General features: G+C 56.5%; 1 protein-coding gene across 1 annotated transcript; it reads left to right on the forward strand.

The window, feature by feature from the left end:
- Window positions 1-4846: 4846 nt before the first annotated feature.
- Window positions 4847-14843, forward strand: ADAMTS15 (ADAM metallopeptidase with thrombospondin type 1 motif 15). Its single transcript, XM_056322927.1, is given in 13 exon segments — window positions 4847-5073; window positions 5075-5134; window positions 5136-5417; window positions 5419-5555; window positions 5557-5869; window positions 5871-5909; window positions 10280-10412; window positions 11067-11234; window positions 11673-11956; window positions 12283-12460; window positions 12580-12761; window positions 13393-13568; window positions 13981-14843. Coding segments are annotated over 13 exon segments (2832 nt in total). The 5' UTR covers window positions 4847-4974; the 3' UTR covers window positions 14762-14843.
- The last annotated feature ends 6913 nt before the right edge of the window (window positions 14844-21756 follow it).

A 21756-nucleotide genomic window follows, 5' to 3' on the forward strand; every position in this document is an offset into this window, starting at 1 on the left:
AAGGCACAGAGATTCCCCACCCGTGCATGGGGGGAGAGGGCCGATTTGATTTTGGTTGTGTTGCAAGTAGGTTGTTGTTGTAGGTGTGTGCTTGAAGGTGTTTAAAGCCCAGATCCTCTTCTCCCACAGGGCGGGTACAGTGCTGCTGCCATCCCTGTTGCGTAGAACGGCACAGGCTGCATGGGGAACCCATGGCTGCCCATCTCCAGTTGCTATCATCCCAGCCAGAATAAATCTGATTAAACTCAGCGTCTTCCTGGACCAAGGATGGGGCAGGTTTTAGGTGACTAAGACCTCCACGTGCTCAGGTTGCACATCTCTCCTTCCATGACCCTTTCTAGATCCAGCCAGATTTTCTTCTCCAAGTCTTCCTTTCCTGGAAAGCCGCCTAACAGCTCACTTTGACTCATCTTCAGCCCCTGGAGAGGATCCTCCTTCCTACCCATGTGGGAGAGCGTTTGGGTGAGAGCCCAGCCCCTCGACCTGCCAGCCTTCCAGCCCAGGACAAGCGACCGGCTCACAATTCCAGGTTTTCCCTGCCTACAACCTTTCCACTCTACCTTCTGCCTAGAGTTCTCAGATGGGCTATTTCAAACTATTTCTTTCTTGAAATGGAACAGCCAGGTGATACGCAAGGTTTGGGGGATTTCCCCCCCACACCACCACTTTTTCTTTATTCCTAAATTCACGCCCTTGGCATCACAACAGTGATGGAAAAAGGAAAGAAAATAACTTGTCGTCACTTCCCGGAGGCGCTTCGGATGAAACAGGAGGAAAGTGGGGAGAAGGAGGGTCTACACTGTGGACCAGCTCATATATTCGAAGCTCACTGATATTTCAGGATCAGGACAAGTTATGGATTAGGCCAGGGTGAGTTAGTTTTCTACCTTACAGTGGTTTCTAGGCAAAAATTTGATTTACCTTGTATACCTTAATGCACCTCATTATCTGTAGCTGTTCGGTGAGGTCCAAAGGCATTTTCCATCCCTGTTCCCTACTTATCATGTGCATTCCTTAGGCCACATATATCCGGCCCATTACCATTAAACCCAGGCAAACTCCAGGGGTTGAAGAGCAGCCAGGGTCAGCCCCAAGCACCTGGAAAGACACACAGAGTGAGACCAAGGGGTTGTCTTGGGCTGGCTCCTTCGTTCAGATGTAAGGGGCTGTGGGGTGCAGGCAGCTGCTGGGAGGTCCCCCAAAGCAGGGAGCTTGTCCTCACCCTCCCATTGTGGCTGATCGCTGTAATCTGCCCCCTCGCCTTGGCAGGAGACATAACAGAGATATTCCCCTTCACCCACCCCGCTTCCAGACAGATGTGTTGCGGAGATAGAAGCGCCCCGAGCAGATACTGCAACCCTGGGACTGCTCAAGGGCTCTGTCTGGGTCCTCTCTAGTGACAGGGACTGGGAAAATCACATTGAGCTAGAGGGAAAAACAAACAAATAAAATAAAAATACGCCTCCCTTCTTCTCTGGAGTGCTCTGAGACATGCCAGCAGCCCTCGGAGCTGCTTGTGAAGGGTGAGGCCTAAGGGCAGTATCTGCTCCATCTTCTCAGCAGCTTTTCTACTCACCGCAGGCAGCAGACAATCCAGCTTGGAAACAGAGCTCTGTCTTTGGGTAGGTGATTCCCACCTGTCCAGAGAGAGAGAGGACAAGGGAGGCTGTGGGAGAGCAGCCAGCTGATCCATCCCTTCACGTCACCCCCAAGGATGCTGGCACGCCGTTAACATCACGGGACAGAGCGAGTCCAGCTAAAACCCAGTGTCTGACGGGACGGAGCAGTTTGCAGCTCAGACAGAGCCAAAACACTCGCATTTTCTGCCTGCCTTTCCCCATCAGGAGGCAATCAGATGTTCTCCAGGCTGGAGGTAAAGTCCGGACACTTCTGTTTGACTCATCCTCCGCTGCTGGAGAAGATCTACCGGATGGAGGGGCTGGAGCTCCTGGGACAGCAATGACCAACCCTGGCATGATGAGCTCTAGGCTGGGGTACCTGGAGCCAAGGTGCTCTCACAGTGCACGTAGGGACCTTTCTGCTCCCTTTCCCAGCTGCTCTTCATCCATATCTCTGTAGGGCACAGACCCCTGAGCTCCTTGCAGTGTATGTCCCAGCCTGTGGGGTTTTCTGCTGTGCCTTTCCCCACCAAACACCATCAGAGATGATGCAAGTGTTGCTGTCCACCCATTGCACGTGAAAGGAATGAGATTTTACTGTCTTTAAACACAAAGCCACAAAGAGCAAACAGTGGAGGTGGGGGCAGGAGGAAGCACAATGTCCCGCTCAGGAACTGACTCTGACACAGCTTCACAAATAAGCTTCATTCCCAAAATGTCCCCAGGAGCCATGTGCTCAGCCCAGAGCTGGGTGCTGCCACTGTAAGGTGGCACCTCTGGGACCATGTGCCACCCTGGATGCTGCTGTGGTCTCCAGAATAAACTTGCCCTGTTGAACAGGGCAGTGCTGTGGGAAGGAGACATCCCCTCCTGGCACCTGGAGATGCTCAAGGTTGTGTCCTCTTCCTCTTGCACCTCCACTCCCTGCGCTGCCCGTTTTTCTTTTTGTGGTCCTACCGACATCCATGTACACATTGCACTTTGGCCAGCAAACAAAATCCCTGATTCATGGAGCCCAGTGCAGTCAGCTGATGATTTTGGGTCACAAGTTCAGCTGCAAGGCACACGACTGAGCAAACCACAGCATGGGGAAGCGCTGGCATCGAAACGAGCCAGGCTGCAGGCTGTGGGCTCTGCGTCTTAAGCAACAGCCTTGGCTTATATTTCACGTATGCACAAATTCTTCAGCTGTGCTTGCAGCCTTTCTTGAAGCTTGAAATCACATCAAAACCAGCCTGACAATGAGAAGGCCTTAATTTTATCCTTAAATCAACCCGGAGTGCTGGAAAGGAGCGTGGGCTATGAGGGCGTGCATGACTTGGATGTCTGCTTGTAGCTTGGGAGTATTACAGAAATGTCCATCCTTCCCTCTGGGCACAAAACCAGCTTGCGTGGAAACAGCTGCTGCAGGGGGGAAAGACCCATTGGGCACCTCCCTGTGCAGCCTGTCCCGATGTCGGGGTGCTTATTGCCATCAATAAATCTGTTCCTCAGCCACAGGTGGTCACCGAGAACTCTTTGCTGCCCTCCTTTTTGCTGTCCTGCTCCAAAAAATTCCCAGCCGTGATGATCTTCTTACCTCCCAATAGCATCAGCTGCCCCAGCATCCTCCCTGGTCCCAAACACCATCCTGATGATCACTGGGTTTGGCGGGCATGGGGAAATTCCCATATACTCCATGTGGTGTGTCCTGGGGCCGCAAAGGAGAGGACATTACGGGTATTAACGCTCGGCGAGTGCTCCTTTTGGTGGCCCTGGGCATGCAGGGAGGCTGAGCATTTTCTCAGAAGGGGAAATGGCTCCTTTACCCCTCGGTTGGAGTCACTGAGTGGGGCTGGGGGAGCGGAGGGAGGGATGCACCGCAGGCCGTTCCCCTAGGGATGAGAGCACTGGATACCCCTGGTTTGGAGGCCCAGAATGTGGGGCTGCTGGGGTGGCATTTTGCTGGGGTGGCGGGTCTGAAGGAGCCCAGATCTCAGCGCTAGACTCACCCAGGTTGTGAAAAACATATTAATAATCTTCCTGAAGAAGTCTGAGAGCTAAAACCTCAGCTGCCAATACCAGTGTGGAGCGGAGGGTCTTTCAGCTTCATCGCACACCCCTGCCCAACCAGACCCCGACCCTGGGGGCCACAGAGCTTCATCCTGCCCCTTTGCTTCAGGCAGGACCCAGCATGACCAGGAAGTGGCAGGAGGGAGCATCCCTGGGGGTCTGCAGGGTCCCTCTCCCCACTGCAAGAAGACAAGTGAAGAGAGTCCAACCCCGTTCTAACCCACCCCATTCCCTCTCATCCCACCCCACCCCATCCCACTCTGTCCCCACCCCATTTGATTCCTACCCCCATTCTATCCCCATCCCCATTCCACCACATCCTATCTCGCCTCATCCCATCCCCATCCTACCCCCATCCCACTACATCCAGTTCCAACACACCTCCATCCCTGTTCTCCGTTCCCATCCCACTGCATCCCATTCCACCGCATCCCACCCCATTCCACCCTGACCCCATCCCTATCTAGATCCCACTGCATCCCATCCCACGGCATCCCACCACACCCACCCCAACCCCTTCTGCATCCAACTGCATCCCACTGCACCTCCACCCCATCCCCATCCCCACCTGCATCCCACTGCACCCCACTGCATCCCATCACACCGCACCTTACGCTATCCCCATCCGCATCCCCATCTCACCGCATCCCCATCCCACCGCATCTCACCGTATCTCCCCTGCATCCCCCCACATCCCATCCCACCGCACCTCACCCTATCCCCATCCGCATCCCCATCCCACCGCATCCCATCCCACCGCATCCCCAACCCACCGCATCCCACCGCATCCCCATCCCACCGCATCTCACCGTATCCCCCCCGCATCCCCATCCCACCGCATCCCATCCCACCGCATCTCACCGTATCCCCCCCGCATCCCCCATCCCACCGCATCCCATCCCACCGCATCCCATCCCACCGCATCCCACCCTCCCCCCCCCGCATCCCACCCTCCCCCCCCCCGCCCCCCGCCGCCCCCCCGCCCCGCCGCTCGGCGCCCCTCCCGCCCGCTCCGCCGTCCCCCCGGCCCCGAGTGGCTGCGGCGGGGCCAAGCCGCGCCCCGCGCCCCCGCCCCGCTGCCGCCCCATATAAGCCCGGGCGCCCCGCAAGGCAGGTAGCGGCGGGGCAGGGGCTGGCGCGGCCGCTCCGCTCCGCTCCCCCCGCCCCGCCCCCCCCCTCTCCCCGGCGTCGGGACCCGCAGCAGCGGGAGGAGGAGGAAGGAGAGAGGAAGGGGGGGGGCCGGGTCCCGCGTTCTCCCGCCTCCCCCGGAGCCCGATGCCGCCGGCCTGAGCGCGCCGGGACGATGCTGCCGCTGCTGCCGCTGCTGCCGCTGCTGCTGCTGGGCGCCCCGGGGCTGAGCCTGCCCTCGGGGGGGGACCCGGCCGACACCGCGGTGGTCACCCCCGCTCCGCCTGGACCCCGACATCAACGGCCGCTCTTACTTCAGGCGGGGCCCCGCCGAGCCCCCCCCGGGGAGGGCGGGCGGTGGTCTTCCAGCTCTCGGCCTTCGGGGAGGACTTTTACCTCCACCTCTCCCCCGACGCCCACTTCATCGCGCCCGCCTTCGCCGCCCACTACCTGGGGGTCGCGCCGGGCGCCGCCAGCCCCCTCCCCGGCCTCCGCCACTGCTTCTATTCGGGGGATGTCAACGCCGACCGGGAGTCTTTCGCCGCCCTCAGCCTTTGCGGGGGGCTCCGGGGGGCTTTCGGCTACCGGGGGGCCGAGTATCTCATCAGCCCGCTGGCGGGGGGGGGCGGCCGGGGGAGCCCACCGCCTGCAGCGCCGCAGCCCCGGCCGCCCCGTCGGGGCCGGAGCATCCCGCTGCGCCGTGGGCTCTGGGCTGACCCCCGGCGTGCTGCAGGCGCTGTACAAGTACCAGGGGCGCGGGGGGGGGAAAAGGGGGTCGAGCCAAGCGCTTTGCCTCTGTCCCCCGTTACGTGGAGACCTTGGTGGTGGCGGACGAGTCGATGGTGAAGTTCCACGGCGATGACCTGCAGCACTACCTGCTCACCCTGATGGCCACGGCCGCCCGCCTCTACAAGCACCCCAGCATCCGCAACCCCATCCAGATCTCCGTGGTCAAGTTCCTCCTCATCGGGCAGGATGACAAGGGGCCCAAGGTCACCAGCAACGCCGCCCTCACCCTCCGCAACTTCTGCGCCTGGCAGAAGAAGTGGAACAAGGTCAGCGACAAGCACCCCCGAGTACTGGGACACCGCCATCCTCTTCACCAAGCAGGTGGGTGCAGGGGGGATGACCCCGCAGAGCCGTCCCCCATCTCAAGGAGCCCTGCACCCTGCTAACCTCCTGCCACCTGTGCACCATTGCACTTGTGGCTGATCCCCCTTTTCCCAAGGGACCCTCCACCCTCAGGTGCGGGGGTGGGGGGAGCGAGGTGGGGAGCCAGCCTGCTTGAGCCAGCCCTTGCTCTCCTCTGGGCAGGTTTTGGCCAGCAGCCCGGAGAAAGCCCTGCTGGGGTGAGCGAGGCCAGGAGGTGCACAAAGGCAGGTTGCCCGCAGGGGCAGAAACCCCCCTTCCATCCCCTGCCTCCTGGCAGGAGCCTCAGCAGCCACCACCCCGAAACGCGGGGTCTGAGCCCAGAAAAGGAGGAGCGTGGCCCCACTTCCCCCTCTCCAGCTGGGAAGAACTGATGGTGGCACCTGCCAAGAAAAAAAAAAACCAAACCCTCTCCCTGCTTCCTCTGACTCATGCGCGAAGTCCTCCTGAGAACCTGGACCTCTCCTCCGCATGCTGGCTGCTCCGCGCAGACCCAGCTCAGGGCTGGAAGAAAAGCACCAGAAATACGGCCAGCGCTTTGTGGGGGGGAGGAAGAGGCAAGAGTCTTCCTCACAGCTGCCATGGGCTGGTGGAAAGGGGCTTTGCCGGGCTGCGTTTCACTAGGGCTCCGCAGGCAACGTGGGATGCAGGGTGATGAGTGAGCTCGCCGTCCTCCCACCCCTGTGAACTGGGGGACACCGAAGCAGCAAGACCCCTCCCAGTGCCTCCTCCGGGGGCTGCTCCTCTCCCCGCCACAGCGCTGACACTGGTGCGGTGCCAGGCTAAGGGGTGTTGCCACCTGCACCCCCAAATCACTGGGGGGGGGGGGGGGGAAGGATAAGCCCAGCTTGAAGGGGATGGCCACTATCTCCCCTGGCCGCAGCAGGCTTGGCCAAGCAAGAGTGACTTGTGTTTTCTCCTTCCCCATCCCTGCCCAGTTGTTTTTGGCTCTGGGACAGGTCGGGAACTCCCCTCAACAGCAGGAGACCATTCCCAAAACGTCTTTCCAGGTCAAGCACTTGTGGGTGGGAAGGGTACAGTGCTCAGCTGCCCCTAGCCTGGGGTCAGCGCGGGCTGACGATGGCCTGGAGCAGGAATGATGCTGTGCAGGACATGTGAGACCTCATCCTGCCAGTCCTGCTTGTCCCCCTGCCCTGGGCAGGGACCATGTCCCCCAGCCGGCTGTAAATCCCGCTGGAGCAGAGGCAGGGTTGAACCCCAGCCTGCTGGAGCAGCTCCTGCCTGTGCAGGGTGGCTGTGAAGAGGAGGACACCTGCTGACACCCCTGTGGGGACGAGCCAGCTCCATCTCGGATGGAAACCTGGTGAGGTCACTGGAGCCACACGTGGGACGGGTTCGCTCCCAGCGATTTGAAAGCTGCAGATCACGGCTGAGCTGCATTTCTTACACATTGCTAAACCATCCATTCCTGAAATCCCAAAGCAAGCTTGGTGCAAAGGCACACGATGGAGGAGACATCTGCCTTCCTTGAGTGTATCCATCTGTGGTCCCCTGACACCCCGAAGCTTATCTCCCTGCCAAAAAGCTGTTACATAAGCCCCCAACTTAAATTTCATCTCGAGCCCAGTTGATAGGCAGTTGCCAGTTGTGTCAACGAGTTGCTGATGAATGGGACTGTCCTCTCCCACTCGGTTTTGCTCTTTCCTGATGTCGGTCACGCTGGACCGTGGATTTGCCTTTGGGGAGCTCGGTCCCACTCAGTCGGTGGGCGCAGATCTGCCAGCAACTGTGGCCGTGGGACCTTCACCTTCCTACCTGAGCCGGTGCTTGTTGGAGGGTCCTGCAGAACATCCAGCCTTCAGCTGCACTCCTGCCTCTTGGAAACAGCGTCATGCACATGGGAAAGGGCTCAGCCATGCTTCCCACCCACCCTGGACCTTGCCATCCCACCAGCACAGGTTTGCTGAACATCTTTGGCCCACTGTAAAATCAAAGGGATGTCGCACTGAGGAACATCTGGCTGCAGCCTAACATGCAGCAGATGCTGTGGGGGAATTTGGAGCTCTGTAGCTCAAGGCTCAGCTTTTTTGGGGCTGCTTTGGACGCACGTCAGAAACCCCCATGGTAGGGAGAGTGCTTATGACCTGCTCGCTGAGCAGGGAAATTAATGCACTAGCCACAAGGATTCCCTGCCAACCGACCTACAGAACATCTTGAGAAGTTCACCAGGGGATGGAAGTACCCACAGATGAAGGTCAGGCTGGCAGGAGAGTCCTGATGGTGCATGGAGCAGGTCGCCTGTAACCCCTTGGGGCATCCTCCCTGTATCGGCTGGCAGTGGGGGGTACCAGTGATGGCGAGCACATCCTGCAGAGGCAGAGCTGGCCCTTTGCATGCTGCTTTCCCACCTTAAACCGCTTGTCTTTCTCTCTCCTCCCCTCTGTAACTCCATCCTTGCATCACCTCCCCTCCTGTGCAGGCTGGACCCCCAGCAAGGCTGGAGGAGGTGTTTTGGGGGAGTCGGGACCCCTCGTTAGAGTGCAGAGATGCCGCCCAGCCTCTCAAAGTGGGCTGTCCCTGGGAGGCTGTGGCTGAGGGGGTTGGGAAAACCCCGTTAAGAGGCACTCGTTGATGCATCCCCGCAGCCGGCAGGCGAGGTTCAAGAGCCAGAAGTGGGTCAGTGTGTCAGTGCAGGTGTTGGGCCGGGAGCCAAAAGCTCGCTGTGCCAGCAAGGAAACGGCGACTCTTCAAAGAGCAGTGAGTGGGGAGCCAGGAGCGGCCGCCTCTTCCCTGCGATGTTGTGTCATCCCCCTGTGTCCCATCTTCACCCCCCAAATCTCCAGCTGTGGGACTGCCTCAGGGAAGAGCGTAGGCAGGGGGCACTGGGCAAGCTGCACCCCTGGGTGAGCTTAGCATGGCAATGGCACTGGCTTTTTGGGACAGGGGACCCTGTGCCTGGGCTTGCTAGCCCCACCTGGTCACCCCGTGCTCAGTGCTGGTGGTGTGCCACCAGGGATGCGGGGCTGCCATCTGCTTGTTCCTGCCGGCAGTGATACACAGTGGGATCACGGATGCAGCGAGGTCCCAGCTGACAGGGAAAACTGTTGCGGAGCGAGAGCTGAACCTGGCTGTATGATGGGGTTTTCCACCAGCTGCAATAGCCGGCCCGGACCCAGGCGTTTCTTCACCTCACCTCTCCAGAGATCGCGGTCTGCTCTGTGCCTCCAGACTGTAGCCACAGGTCTCCTGGTAAAGCCATCTCAGCCTTGGCTGGGGCTCTCTGAAGTCATCAGGACTGTTAGTTACCCACGGCTGAACCTGCCTGCGCGGGAATGCCTTCAGCTTGGAAACCTTGCTGGAAATGTTGGCAGAGCAGCTCATGCGAGATTTCGAGCAACCCAGGCGCTTTGGCTGGGCAAGCGCTGAGTATGAATCACACTTATTTATAGTATGGGAGCGCCCGGCAAGTCCCTTACGTTTTCTTTTCATGTGGAAAGCAGCTCCCTGCCTCCTGCACAGCCTCCCCGGCAGCTCCCAGCCCAGCTGGGACAGCACCAAGGGATGGGGACGATGCTCCAGCCCTCCCAAGCCACCGACAGACCCCAGCATGGGAAAGGGGCATCCAAGGACAAGGCTATTGCCAGGCTGCAGCAGCAGCACATCTTCAAATGGACTTTTTAGTTGCACAAGCCCCTTGAGATCCCAAAGAAGGGCAGATTCACCTATGATGAGACCTTTCCCATCCTCTATCCTGGCAGCAGCTGCATGGGGTCCGGCCATTCTTGAGTCGGGGGTGGGGGGGCTGGTCTGGTTCCTCCTTCAATCAGCTGGGCTTCGTTGCTCCTTGAGGAGTGGCTGCAAAGTGGCTTGGAGAGGCAGGAGCACTTCCCTTAGCTTTGGGAATCTCTGGACCAGCCCAGGGGCTGCTTCTTCCTAGGGAGAAGCTGAGAAAAAAGGGGTCAGCTGTGACCCCGAGTCCAGGTATGTTCCCATCCACCCGCCTGGGTCCGGTCCTTGAGCTCACGATGAAAATGGGAGCCAGACTGACTCCTCCGTGCCGAAACCAATTCCACCCTGGCTGGAGGAGCCGTTTGGGTGGGAAAAGCTGTCACTGAAGGCGTGGGAGGATGCTATGCACAAAAAGCATCCCCAGTGCCAGGGTTAAAGGCAAACACAGGGTTGCAGCCTGGTCTGGGTCAGGATTGAGGTCTCCTACCCCTGCAGCCTGATGTGGTCCCCATCCCTTCGGGCTGCTCCCCCCAGCAGGCTGGGGATCAGCTCCCTGTGGGGTACCGGGAATGGTGTGGGGATGAGGAATGGTGACGCCCATGCTGGCCCCAGGACTAACCCGCTGCCTCCGTGCCTTGCAGGACCTGTGTGGTGCCACCACCTGCGACACGCTGGGGATGGCGGATGTAGGCACCATGTGTGACCCCAAGCGCAGCTGCTCCGTCATAGAGGACGACGGGCTGCCCTCGGCTTTCACCACCGCCCACGAGCTGGGTAAGGCTCCCTGCTCTCCTCTTCCTCTCGGGAGAAATGCCAGGAGCTGACGAGGTTCAAAATAACCCTGGTTTTGGCCTCCGGAAGATCAGACAATAACCGGTATCCAGTGATGGGGAAACTCCACCTTGGGGCATATGAGACCCCCCCTGAGCTGGGTGGGAAAGAGCTGCTGAGAAAGCAAAAGAGTTTGCTGTTGTGATTGCTACCTCGGCTGGGTATCCAGGATTCAGGAGTCCTGAAATAACAGGCAGAGGGCACACCTACCTCTGGAGACACTTGCCCTGCTCGGTGGGGAGGAGGAGGAGGAGGAGGGAGCGGGGAGAGTGCTGAAGTCTCCTTCTCTTTGCATCTTCCCTTGCCCTTCCATGTGCTTTCCACGTGCACAAAGCAGCCGGGACAGTGCCGGAAATCTTGCTGGCTCAGGGATGCTGCTGGCAGGGTGGCTCATGTGTGCCAGTCGTGCAGGCAGAGCCAGGGTGTGCACGAGCATCATCCTTCCCCAGATGTCTCCTGGGCTGCCCGCAGCCATTGCAATCCTTGCAGTGGTCTGCCCTGTTCTGTGCCTCAGTTTCCCCATTTCAAGAATCTGTGAGGCCCTGCTCTGCATGTCAAGCAGGGTTATTCATGCTGCCCTCCTTTAAACCCCCTCAGGCCACGTCTTCAACATGCCCCATGACAACGTGAAGGCCTGCGAGGAGGTCTTCGGCCGGCTGAAGACCAACCACATGATGTCCCCCACCCTCATCCAGATCGACCGTGCCAACCCCTGGTCAGCCTGCAGCGCTGCCATCATCACCGACTTCCTAGACAGTGGCCACGGTGAGCCCTCCTGCACCCCGTGCCCCCTTACCTGTGTCCCTGCCCTGTGGGAGCAGGATCCATCCCTGCGGTTGGTTACTGGGAGAGGCTGATGGGATGTAGAGTGACTCTTCTCCTCACTCTGCAAACAAAGTTAGAAGGAAACCAGGAGTTTGGCAGCATTTCTGCAACGGCCAGGCTTCCTCGGTGCCGAGGTGACCCCAGCAGTGATGCCTGCCCTGAAGCTGCTGGTGGTTACTAAGAGATGGAGTCTCTTGGGTCTGGGATACAGCTGACCTCCAGGGCATCCTGGTCCCGCTGGCAGCGCGTGGCTGGGACAGCTTTGTCCAAATTACCGGCGGCCACCCCTCACCTCCCCGCAGCAATGCTCTCCCACCCCACACTGGTCTGTAGAACCCCCCAAGGACCCAGTAGACCCCTCCATCCCCACTTCTGCAGGAGACTGCTTGCTGGACCAGCCTGCCAAACCCATCCCGCTGCCCGAAGACTTACCGGGGACGAGCTACAGCCTGAACCAGCAGTGCGAGCTGGCCTTTGGCGTGGGCTCCAAGCCCTGCCCGTACATGCAGTACTGTGCCAAGCTCTGGTGCACGGGCAAGGCGCGCGGGCAGATTGTCTGCCAGACCCGGCACTTCCCCTGGGCGGATGGCACGGGCTGTGGCGAGGGGCGCTTCTGCCTGAAGGGTGCCTGTGTTGAGAGGCATAACATCAGTAAGTACAGGGTGAGTACCTGCGCCGTGAACCTCAAAAACATCCCGTGGGGTCACCCTGAGCTTTTGTGTTGGGTGCTGGCTGAGCAATCCCTCTCCTCCTGGTGCTGGGGAGCTGGCGGGGAGACACGGATGTGAAAAGAGGTGGAGGACCCTTGGGTATTGCTTATTTCTCAGGGAGGGATGGTGCTGTACCGCTCCATCCAGCCCCAGGCAGGTTGGGGAGCAGCTGGTAGAGGTCTTGCTTACAAAGGGATGGCTCTGAGGCTGGAGAGCCCTGCTTGGGGTGGAGCCGGTGGTGATGGGGATGCAGCATCTCATCCCCTGCATCCCCACAGGTGGACGGTGGCTGGGCAAAGTGGGCACCCTATGGGCAGTGCTCACGGACGTGCGGCGGTGGGGTGCAGCTGGCCAAGCGGGAGTGCACCGACCCAGTACCTGCCAACGGGGGTTCCTACTGCGAGGGCATCCGCGTCAAGTACCGCTCCTGCAACCTGGACCCCTGCCCTGCTGCAGGTAAGGGGCTGGAGCTCAGTTCGCTTGTGGTTGGGTGCATGACGTATAAAAACCCCATAAAACTGGAGCCGAAGGTCCAGGCTGGTCCTTGATCCCATGCACATTCCCATTTTTTCCAGTGCCAGGGAAGAGCTTCCGTGAGGAGCAGTGCGAGGCTTTCAACGGCTACAGCCACAGCACCAACCGCCTCACCGCCTCTGTCTCCTGGGTCCCCAAATACTCCGGCGTCTCGCCCCGGGATAAATGCAAGCTCATCTGTCGGGCTAATGGCACCGGCTACTTCTACGTGCTGGCACCCAAGGTGGGTGGGAGATCCTCAGGGTCAGCATCTCAGCTGTAGGATGACTCCAGCATGCCTGGGAATGCAAGAATTTTCCCTGTCTGGTGGGCAGCTGGTGTTAGACGAGGTTGTAGAGGATGGGAATTCACCAGGCTGGTATGGAACAGGAGGTTGTAGAGGATGGGAATCCACCAGGCTGGTATGGAACAGCCTGGATGTATTAGCTTATTTATTTCAGGGCTGAAGTTGGTCCATGGAGGGTCTTCCTCTGGGTTTGGAAAGGTGCCTCTGGGATATGTTCATGATCCTGAAATAGAGGATGATAACGACAGTGCCGGGGAAGCGATGTGCATGCCAGACAAGGGACCGAGCAGGGTGGTGTTATCTGTGTCTCCATCGCAGCCTGTTCCCTTTGCACCGATGCAATCAAAAGGGCCAGAAGGGGATGTAGTCCCACCTAACAATTCTCAGAAACCTTAAAATTCCCAACTGCAAAGCAGAGCATGAGCGAAGGGCGACACGGTGCCCGCTAGCATCTCCTCAGGGCTGGCTGGCTGGATTCAGGTAGCCCCACCCTGGATGGCCGCAGCTGCGGGGCTCTGTGGGGTGGCAGAGGAAGATGCAGCAGCTTGTTTTGCTCACCCTTGTACAGGTTGTAGATGGCACCCCTTGCTCCCCAGACTCCACCTCGGTCTGCGTCCAGGGCAAATGCATCAAAGCGGGCTGCGACGGGAAGCTGGGCTCCAAGAAGAAGTTTGATAAATGCAGCGTCTGCGGAGGAGACAACAAGAGCTGCAAGAAGGTCTCAGGCTTGTTCACCAAACCCATGTAAGTGTTAGGTGACCACGTGCGCTTTCCCCTCTCCCAGCTCTGCTTTTTGGGGCGGATGCGGGAAGGTCCTGGAGATGGTGCCTGGGGTCCTGGGCAAACTGTCCTGGTGCTAGTGATGAAGGAGCAGGACACATTTAACATGCTGTCGGTTTCTGCTGATGGAGTTACCTCTGGTAGGTCCATGCTGTTGAGCCAGAGGAGTTTCAGCATCTTCCCGTATCCGGGTGACCTCAGCCTAGGTGAAACTCTGTTGAGGGAGGAGATTCAAAATGATCTTCGAAGGAAGGAGGAGATAATTGTAGGGGTGGGAAGATCTCCGAGCTGTAGCTGCAGAGTTTCGGGGCAGGGGCATGCCGTAACGGGATGCTCCCCTGCCTGATGGCCTGCCCTACCTGCTTTTCACTTCCAGGCACGGCTACAACTTCGTGGTGGTCATCCCCGCGGGCGCCTCCAACATCGACATCAGGCAGCGAGGCTACAAAGGGCTGATCAGTGACGACAACTACCTGGCGCTGAAGAACGGGCAGGGCAAGTACCTGCTGAACGGCCACTTCATCGTCTCGGCCGTGGAGAGGGACCTGATGGTGAAGGGCAGCGTCCTGCGGTACAGCGGCACCGGCACGGCTGTCGAGAGCCTCCAAGCTTTCAAGCCCATCCAGGAACCCCTGACTTTGGAGGTGCTCTCCGTGGGGAAGATGACCCCTCCTCGGGTACGCTACTCCTTCTACCTCCCCAAGGAGAGCAAGGAGGACAAGTCCTCCTACAAGAAGGAGGGCAAGACCTCCCCAGACCTCAACAACAGCGTCCTCAGCCTGTCCAACCGCTTGGATGGTGGGAGACCGAGCTACAAACGTCCCTCCTACAAGTGGGCGGCGGGTGGCTGGGAGGCTTGCTCCGTCACCTGCGGCGATGGCTTGCAGAAGCGTTCGGTGGCTTGTCGCGACTCCTACGGCCAACCGGCCGCTGAATGCGATGCAGCACAGCGGCCGGCTGATGTCCGGCTGTGTGGGGAGCCCTGCCCGGTGTGGGAAGCTGGACCTTGGTCTCCCTGCTCCAAGAGCTGCGGTCGGGGTTTCAAGAGACGGGCGCTGAAGTGCTCGGTCCCAACCGGGCACCTGCTGCCCAGGGAGAGTTGCAATTTTCGGAGGAAGCCACAGGAGCTGGATTTTTGCACCTTGAGGCCATGCTGAGCAGGTCAAGGGGTGTTTGTGAGGAAGGGCATGGTGTTACTCTGGCTGGATGCGGCTGAGCAGCAGCCAGGGGTTGGGAGAGGGGGAGATGTCCATAGCACATAGCAAATGGGGTGGGGGTGGGGGGAATCAGGAAAAAATTTGGGGGGAACAAAAAGGAACCTGGGTGTGGGACAGAGCACGGACAGCCCACGCGCCTGGGAGAGAGGGCTTTTACCGACCAGGTCACTCTGAGACAGAGCGGGAACGAACATCTACCTCGAAGCCGCCGAATGACGCAGAAACCCACCGGCGGAGACTGGGAGTTGGGGGGGGTGGGGAAAACGAGGATGGAAACAAGGAGAGTCACTGCCCGGGATGGATCCGAGTACAGGCAGGGATACACCCCTAAAGTGCACAGTCGAAGCCTCCCCTGTCTTCCCAGGGCCAAGCCTACCTCCCCCCTCCCCGGACTCCCCCAACACTTGTGCTAAACGGGATCAAAAGGATTTACCAACGCAACGACGGCACATCACGTTGTCCAGCCACCGGTGCAACGAGGTGCTGGGACTGGTGTCTTGCTGGTGATGACCTTGCAGCCTGGGTGGGCTGGAGAGCCCCAGCAGCAGCCCCGGGCCAGGCTAGAAGGTGGTGGCTTTATTTTCATTTTCTCCTCATGTTTATGACCTGACCAGTGTAGATTTTATGGTGCTTAACTCTGTATTTTTTTTTTTTTTTAACCTCCTTCCTCTCCTTCTTGAGGGATGTAAACCTTGCGTAGTGGGGATGGTGTTATTCCCCGTGGGCTCTCACCTGGCTGAGGTTTATCCTATGGTGCTTTGGGATGGGGCTGTGCGAGCACTCAGCACGTGGCTGGATGCTCCTGTACACCCTGGTCCGGGACAGGCTGTAAACCGCCCGCCTGAAGTTTTTCAGGGCTAAAAGGGATCACTACGGACCTGAGATTTGAGCTGTCATTCCAAAAAAGCCACAAGCAACCGTACTGTAGTACCACGGCACAGGGTCAGACGCAGCCCTGTGACTTGCCAGTACTTGACTCCGCTCTGGAAATGGTGCTCGCTGCTTAATGGGACCAGTACGCCGTGCCCAGACATCCCACCACCCTCTGCCCTTCAACCTCTGGCCCAGGCTGGGTTGTTTTTCCTCTGTGTTAAGCCTTGCTGAGATATCCTAAACTGAACTCTAGCAGAGCCGGGGCGACTTCCCCAGCATTGCTTTTGAGCTGCGGGAGCAGGAGATAAATTTGGGTCTTGGGCTTTCCTGGGGAAAAGGGGCTCAGCGGGGCTCAGGCATGCGGGGAAAGAGGGGGGCTTTGGATCGCCTGCTGCTGCAGAGCAGCTACAAGTGGTTTCCCCCTCCGGGGTTTTGTGCAAGGGTTCTTACTGTACCTCCGATGGTTTATGTAGCATCGCTGCCCGTTGTGGTCGGAGGCTGTCTTACCTCTTCCCAATGACCATTTAACGCATCGTTTATATCTCGGATCAAATCATCAGGGACCATTTCACTTTTTGCTTTTTCCACTGATGAAGGTGCCTCTTAATTAGCTGTGACTGTGAGCAAGCCAGAGTCTCTGGGTCAAGCTATGCAGGTTTGGGGATCAGCAGAAAGGGACGATACACAGGGTATGGGCAATTATGGGTAGGCAGAAGATGCTGCCTTGGCAGCTAGAGGCTTGGATCCTATCTTGCTCACTCGCTCCCCTGTAGATCTAGCGTGGAAACTCCTTGTGCCCTTGGTCTGCTCCAAAAGGTCTCCAGCAGCAGTCAGCTGTGGGCAAGAAGAGAAAGATCCCAAGAAACAGGACAGCGGTAGCACAAGGGTTTCCTTGCCAAACCTTTCCATCAGCTTAGCAGACTCCTCGTGACAATGTTTGTGGACCCATCCTCCCTGGATTTATGTAATGCCTTTTTGAACACAATAATATTTTGGGTCTCCATGCAGCTCGACAGAGCCAGGAGCAGATGTTGTGGTTGCTCTGCACAGCAGGAGATGGGATTTAGTGTTCTAGGAAATCCCTTCCAGGTCTCCATTCCCATGAACATATCATCCGTTTTCTGAGGGTTTTCCTGCGTAGCCAAGCCTGCCGTGCTTTCATCTGGGGACAGAGCTCCGAGGAGCTGCCCTTTTGTGTCTTGCCATCTAACAGATGGTTTCCAAGCCACCGAGAAATTGTCACCCTTGCTCATGGGGAGGGGAAGGACAGGACAGGAGGGATTTCTTGTGTGTGGTTCTTTTGCCGAGTATACAGCAAAAGGACGGAGATGCCGATTGTACTGGCTGCTTTGTGTATACCATGTATACTAAACATCGATCTCTGCTGTTTGTGCATCAATAGCAAACCTGAAATAAAACTGTATTTAAAGTTACACCTGGTTCCCTGGGGGACACGGTTGTGCCCATGTCATTTAGTTGGTGGCTGCGGAGCTTTTCTCGTCTTACTGTGATCCCAGCCTCTTTGAATTCTCATTAATTGAACTAAAAAAAAAAAAAAAAAAAAAGCCACCTTTGAAAACCTAACAGGTTTATTCTGACTTGCTTCTGCCACAGGATTTGTTAATGGCAAAATAAACCCCCAGCCAGAAAGAGCCCAGAGGTGGGTTGGTCCCTGCAAGCCCCAGGGCTCTCCCACACCAGGACGGAGCGTGCACGGGGCTGGTTTGCTTTAGCCTGAAATCAGGATGCTCTTCCATCAGCATAACAGCAACATAGAGTTAAACGGATTAATATAAACGGAACAGCGCTCTCACATCCTGGAACAACTGTGTCCACACATTGTCCGGAATCATCCCTTCCCAACTTGCTATCTGGAGTCAGCCGCTCCGTAGGCGGACGGAGCCTTACTCACAGCACCTGCGGACGGTCCGGGATAAGCGAGGGTAGCTCTCCAGCTGTGCCAACTGGCACAGCCACGGGGTTGCTGGGTGCCCAGAAAACCGCGTGCATTCCTCCTGCCGATTCCCAGCACACCCTCCCTGAGTCAGAGCCCTCTTTCCCTCTTGTACGGTGGCCAACGGTGAGATAAAACTTCTTTTTAACGGGCCACGTCAGCTCAGGGATGCCTGATGTCACCCCCTCCAGCTCCCAGCAGATTGCCTGGCATTTTATTTCCCCCCCTAGCAAATGCAATTTTATTTTTTTTTCCCCTCCTATGTTGTAACGGTTTGGCACATTTAATCTCTTTTTGGGGAAGGGCAAGCTCACTTTGCTTTTTATTACCATAAAGAAATAATCATCACGGATGTGACCCAGCACCTTCCTCCTCACCGGCTGCTACAGGAAATAAAGGATTGAGCACCTGTGTCTCTCCCCAAAAGAAAATACAGTTTCAGCCTAAATATACCCCACGCTGCAATGGCTCCAGCTGCAAACAGCTTTGTTAGGAACAGGGAGGCAGATTTCCACCTGGCACAATACCCCACACCATAGCTTTCCCCTCTCTTATCTGTTCAGGAGCAGAACCCCAAGTTACACCCAACACCTCCCTCCTCCAGCACCAGGTGACAGCCACGCTTTTAACAATGTGCCCTTAAAGAGAGACAAAAAAACCCCAAACCAACCCACAAGCCCCGAGTATTTACCCGGTGAGGAAGGAAGAAGCAGAGCACCCATGCACAAAGGGAAGCTGCTGTTTAACCAAGACGTGGTCTGTTTGCTCAGGGTGCTTTGTTGCAGGGAAGCCGTTGGTGACTTAATGGGGCTGAGGCAAACACCAACACCTGGCACCAGCCAGGTGACACAGGTGATGCTCTGCCCCCGTATCAAGGTATTAAGCCTGAAGCTGCAGGAATAAGCTCCAGGTGAAAGAGAAATGATGCAGAGCATCTTACGGTGTGTCCAAGGGGAAGGGGTAGCTTTTCCCAGCATTGTGAGATGCTGCCACCGGCAGTCCTCAGGCTTCCTAGTTTCCTGACACTGAAAGGTTTTGTGTTTTGCTTCCTTTCACTGTGAATTTGTCTTCTTTGGATTCTCTGATGCCTAATAAAAGGCTGAGCTGGCCGCTTTTCCCTTCAGGGGACGCTGATGCCTCTTCACCTGCATCCTCCAGCTCCACTAAAGTGAAGGAAACCTGCAGCTTTGAAACCTCAGCCTTGCTGTGGTTAAAACGGGGTTAAAACCAGCCAGGGAACTGAAGGTGGCAGAGGGACATGGCTCATCCCCTTGGGCCAAGGCATCATGCCCAGGTGTCCCCATCAAGCCTCTCAACCGGAGAAAAGCTGCTGGATCCCAGGAGCGAGTTACATCCTGGGAGAGGCACAGGAGCATTTCTGAAATGCCCCTCTGGTAGCATTTTATTTCCCTGTTCCCCACCTTTGGCACACTGAGAGCGCTGTGGGATTTTGTGTAAAAGAAAAAGAAAACTATATAAAAACCCCAAAACCCTATCAAAAAAACCACCACCCTGCCACATAAGAAAAGACCTGCCCAAGACCTCTGCTAGAACAAGTGCATTTAGTTCCCCTGGTTATTTTCTTTGCCCTTTTCTTGTGCTCTTCACTGGGCATCTGTTTTTAGCTGCCTTTGGAGAAAGGTGCTGGATTAGACAAACCTCTGCTCGACCCAATGCACCTTTTCTTACATCTTAAGCAGTAAAAATGGCTTAAAAGCTGCATCTGCCCCTGTGGCATAGTAGCCCGAGGCACAGCTGGTGCTCGTGGTGGGACGCGGAGATCTCCAGCCTCAAGCTCTTGCAGCAGCACTCATAGCAAGTGCTAAACTCTCTAAATGATTTCACACGTGAGGGGATTTGCTGAGAACGAAAGTCCTGTGGGGCTCCAGCCAAACCACCCACCGCTTGGCTCCGAACCCATCCCTGCTGAGCCCAAGGACGGAAGATGGCTTGGGCAGTGCGTACCCAACGCCTTTCACGAGACCAAAACTCCGCCCAGGACTGCTGGCAAATCTGCTTGTTTTCATTTGTCCTAAGCCGAAACTTAAAAAAAAAAAAAAAAAAATTAAAAAAAAGGTTACCTGAAGTGTAATGTCAGGGAGAGAAAGCTGGGAGAGGGCAGCGCTCCTGCCTCCTTTCGTCTTCCTGGTCCAGAGCTTCGACATGGCTGTGGATCCGCTCCCTGGGCTGGGATGCTTGCTATTATTATTGCTATTTCTATTATTATTATTTCTATTATTATTTTTATTCTTCTTATTTTTATTCTTCTTCTTCTGATTGGGTTTTGCCAGGAGACAAAAGCAAAACCAGACGTAGAGTTCAACAAATGGACTTAATTGATAACACATGTCCTGCAGAAAAACTCTCCTGAGGAGTGGAATAAACCGGGAAGGGCCACAGGGAAAACTGGGATGGTCACCTGAGGCTGGGCATGTAAAATGAAATGCTGGTGTGGAGCAGGAATGAGACCCCGGCCCCTCTCCCCGCTTTCCTCCATCACCTCTCCGGCGCCGGCGGCTGCGCTAAGTGCCGTGGAGCCAAGCTGAGAGGACAGGCTGTGCTGGCTATGGCCGGTCCTCCTCGAATCTGGCAGGGAAAAACCTGCTCTCCAAGCAGAAAAGGCCCTTTTCCCACTTGGGCGGCTCTGAGGATGTGTCAGTGATCCTAACCCCGGGTCAGGTGCTCACAGAAACCCCGGGCAGCTTTTCCACAACCGGGTGATGGAGACGAGCTCCGGCACCATGGCAGGACCAGCTGGGGAGGGATGCCAACCCCTTGGTGATGCCGACCCTTGCTGGCTACTTGCAGCAGACTAAACTTCCCCCCGTCGTCCTCCCCAGCCAGAAAACTGACACGTTCCCACAAGCATTTCTGCCGATTTTTTTTTTTTTAAATATATATTTTTTTTTTCTAATTGCACAACACGGCCTGTGCCAAATTTGTCTGGCCAACTCTAACCTCGCAAGCAGAACTCATGGATTTATGGCACGCAAACTCCCTTTTCCTTATTGACCAGAGGCAGGAGCAGGATTTTATCTTTTTGGAGGTCTCTATCACATACTTTCACTCCTATGAATGCATCATCCTTGAAGAAGCGATGGCAGGAGGAGAGAGGCGGCGTTTGTCGGCCGAGGACTGCATCAGCATCTCCGAGGGAATGAGCTGAGTAAATCAGGCAGCTGTTAAAGATTATAATCCCTAACTAGGTAAAGCCCTTGGAAATTGCAGCCATGGGGTGAGTGGTGAGAGCTTTCCAGCCGACTCCCGGGGAAGGTGCTGCATTTGGATTTAGCCTAATTAATATCAAGTTCAGCCAAGCAAGCCTGGGAGGCGGATGGTCTCCCAAATGGTTATTTAATGTGGCTTGATTATTTACTTTCAAAGTTGGTTCTCGCTGGGTTTTGTTGTTGTTGTTGTTGCTGTTGTTTTCCCCCCTTGTAAATGAATTTAGTGCTGGAGAGAGGCGTTGGATTGACAGCTCTGGAAATACAAGCCCTCAAGGAAAAATGTTTTGGAGTTGTGAAAGGAACAACACTGAACGTAAACCAGGCGTAAGGGTAATTATTTGCAGTAACAGCTGCTCTTTGCTCTAAATTGAAAAAAATAGAGACCACAGGGCTTCAGCAGAGCATTGGAGATGCTTTCAGATGGCCGAAGCATTGGGCACGGTTGGAGCTGGCTAAGCAATACACTCTGTCCCTGAGCCACTGGGACACTCAGGTCCACATTTCAGTGCTTAACTGCTGCTCTTCATGCTTAAAATACCACACATTTTTCTCAGCCCTTAAGCATATTCTTAATTTTGAGCAGGCAGTTCAGCACCTCCCGGCTCGGTACAGCCTGTAAGCAAAGCAACTTCACACACATGCTGGAAGTTTACACCGAGGCTGAATCAAAGCCTGTGGGGTGTACAGAGCTGAGAAAATATCCTAAATATAACCCTCCCCACATCACAGAACAGGCTTTTTTTTTTTTTTTTTTTTTGCTTATACACTGTTTCGGCCTTTTTCTGCAACTCTATATCGTTCGGAATACTTTCAAAGTGCAGCGCCAGGCTCCGGATAGCAGAAACACATGTTCCCGAAATTATGGTCACTACAGGGACCAC

This window comes from Falco biarmicus, chromosome 20 (genome assembly GCF_023638135.1).
Source record: "Falco biarmicus isolate bFalBia1 chromosome 20, bFalBia1.pri, whole genome shotgun sequence".
Classification (NCBI taxonomy): domain Eukaryota; kingdom Metazoa; phylum Chordata; class Aves; order Falconiformes; family Falconidae; genus Falco; species Falco biarmicus.